The sequence below is a fragment of the Triticum urartu genome, chromosome 7A (genome assembly GCF_056163025.1).
Source record: "Triticum urartu cultivar PI428250 chromosome 7A, HENAU_Tu73, whole genome shotgun sequence".
Lineage (NCBI taxonomy): Eukaryota > Viridiplantae > Streptophyta > Magnoliopsida > Poales > Poaceae > Triticum > Triticum urartu.
The window spans coordinates 450,359,867-450,362,293 of record NC_141879.1 but is presented as its reverse complement, the minus strand read 5'-3'; the positions used below and the strand labels follow the sequence as shown (position 1 = coordinate 450,362,293).

Genomic DNA, 2,427 nt, shown 5'->3' with positions numbered 1-2,427 from the left:
GATGGTAAATTTTATCTCGTGGATGCTGGTTATGCAAACACACCACAGTTTCTTGCTCCATACCGTGGTACTAGGTATCATTTAAACGAACAAGGAAGAGTTCGTCAAAGGCCACAAAATCACAGGGAACTATTTAATCTTCGACATGCTCAACTTCGGAATCATGTTGAGAGAATTATCGGCATATGGAAAATGAGATTTCCTATACTGAAAGTTACTTCACATTATCCAAAAGAAAAACAGGTCGACATAACCGTTGCTTGTGCTGTTCTACATAACTTCATACGCCTACACAATGGAGATATGACTTGGCCTAGTGACGATACAATGGATATTGATCACGAGTTGATTATTGATGTGCCAAATGGAGACCATAACTATCATGAAGACATACGTGCTTTCAACTACTCAAGGGAAGCAGGAAATCAAATGCGAGATAATATAGCAAATCATATGTGGGAGCAGTATGTATCACAGAGAAGATAGACATAGTGATAAGGCTTGCAAGTTGTATCAGCATCCATGTACTGGAATATTAAAGTTCTACTTCATTTTATAATTTTTATCCCATCCCTTAGCATAGGTGCAGATACATATTCGAGAATACAAAATACTAGACCATACGGCCTACCAAAATATATATGCTAACCATACTTAGACTTCACGGCCTACCAAAATATATATGCTAACCATACCACACGACCAAAATATATGCTAACCACCAGAAGACACTACGAGATGTTAGTTCTACTCCGGGTTGCTACGTGCAATCTCCCTTTTAATCCAAGCCAATCGTCGTTCATTAGTGGAAAATGACAAGAAAACTTCCCTGTTATTCTTTGCTTGGAAGATATCTGATGCCATGAGAATGTCACTCAATTGTAGTCCCTCCAACTCTTCAACAGTTGTAATGCACTTGTTAATGCTGTAGGGATCCTCTGTTTTTTTCTCCTCAATAGCTGCTTTCTTCTCCTCAATAGCTGCAAATCGGTCTATTTCTTCCTGCTTCAACTTCAAATATCTCTCATGAAATCCATCCGGAGGTTCAGCAGTACTTCTCTTTTGTTTTTTCTTGCTAGGCTTCTCTGTACGTGCTTGTGTGGAGCTTGGTGTGGTTTTCATTTCTTGCATAGGTGTTGATGAATGTTGTCCAGCATCCACATTTAAATTCTCAGTCTCTTCTTCAACAGAAAAATGGAAACCAAATTCACCTGCGCCTTGTAAAGTAGGTGAAGGCGACCGATAAGCATTAGGCTCTTCATCAACATAGTTCACCACATTATTTGCCCTGCTTGCGTAGTAGTCCATACCACGACGAGTCCTGCCTTCAGCATAACGACCTATATATCATGTTCAAGAAAAAAATTAGCGTGCCATCAAGAAAAATATGAGTAGAGCGTGATGTAAAAATTAACAAATAAGAATATTTCACTAACCTTCATAGAGCGAAGCCAATTCATCATAGTATGGGAAAGACTTATCTCGCCATTGGAGGGCGTCCTTGCTGTTCTTGCGAGCAGCAAATGCAGCCCAAACACTCGCCGGTGCATCTACCATCATTCTATCTTTATCCCATCCAAAGCCACTTTCTGCTATCAAATCTTTTACACTCCGATAAGCTTTTTTCAAATCTTGATCCTTTTGCTTGACTTGGTTAACATTAAACAACATGCCAAACTTGGTATTTAGTTGAGAAGTAATACTTGTCCATGCTTCCTTGCTCCATGCATTGTGTGTTCGATAACCAGGTACATCATGATCTTTCAAGAGCTGAATAAGAGACACCTTCATTTCGCGACTCCATTTAGCTCTTGAACAGGGCTTTATGGTACCTAAAGCAGATAAAAATTTGCTCAATTTCAGTTATACTAGCCCCAGAAAAAAAATAGCAATACCTAGTTATTATGTGCTTAGTTTTCAGTACCAAACTATCACTCCAAGTAATTCAAAATTGATGAAATACCTATATGTTGAGAAGGCAGTGAAGTCAATCGATTAGCTTCAACATCACTGAATCCTTGTGATTGTGAATGAGGGCCTACTTGGTCATAGTTCCGACCTACTTGCTCATAGTTCTGATAATTAGCCATCTGCAGTAGGACAGAAATAGATCGACAGAGAAGAAATTTGTTAGAATATAAACATGTAAGTGCTTGTTGCTACTAGCTTATTTTTACGTGCTAGTCTCCAAAAAATCAATCAACCTGCTTCCAAGCACTTGTACGTGCTTGTTGCTATGGCCGAACACTATTGAGCAATCACTACAAGAACTGATTAAAATTTCACTTACTAGGATATACTCTGTATCTGATAGGACATGGCCAGATCGATTCTTTCACCAAATAAATTGCAAAGAGCTTTTCTAATTTGATAGGATCTGTCCAGATCGATTCATCACCAGATAAATTGCAAAGAGCTCTTGAACTA

At 38.7% G+C, this 2,427-nt stretch overlaps 1 protein-coding gene across 1 annotated transcript; it reads right to left on the bottom strand.

The window, feature by feature from the left end:
* Window positions 1-747: 747 nt before the first annotated feature.
* LOC147959906 (L10-interacting MYB domain-containing protein-like) lies at window positions 748-2,090 on the bottom strand. The gene is made up of 3 exons (XM_087533022.1): window positions 1,964-2,090; window positions 1,437-1,832; window positions 748-1,340 (listed from the first exon to the last, which is right to left on the bottom strand). The coding sequence occupies exons 1-3, from the start codon at window positions 2,088-2,090 to the stop codon at window positions 748-750; spliced, it is 1,116 nt and encodes a 371-aa protein (XP_087389148.1).
* Window positions 2,091-2,427: the final 337 nt, after the last annotated feature.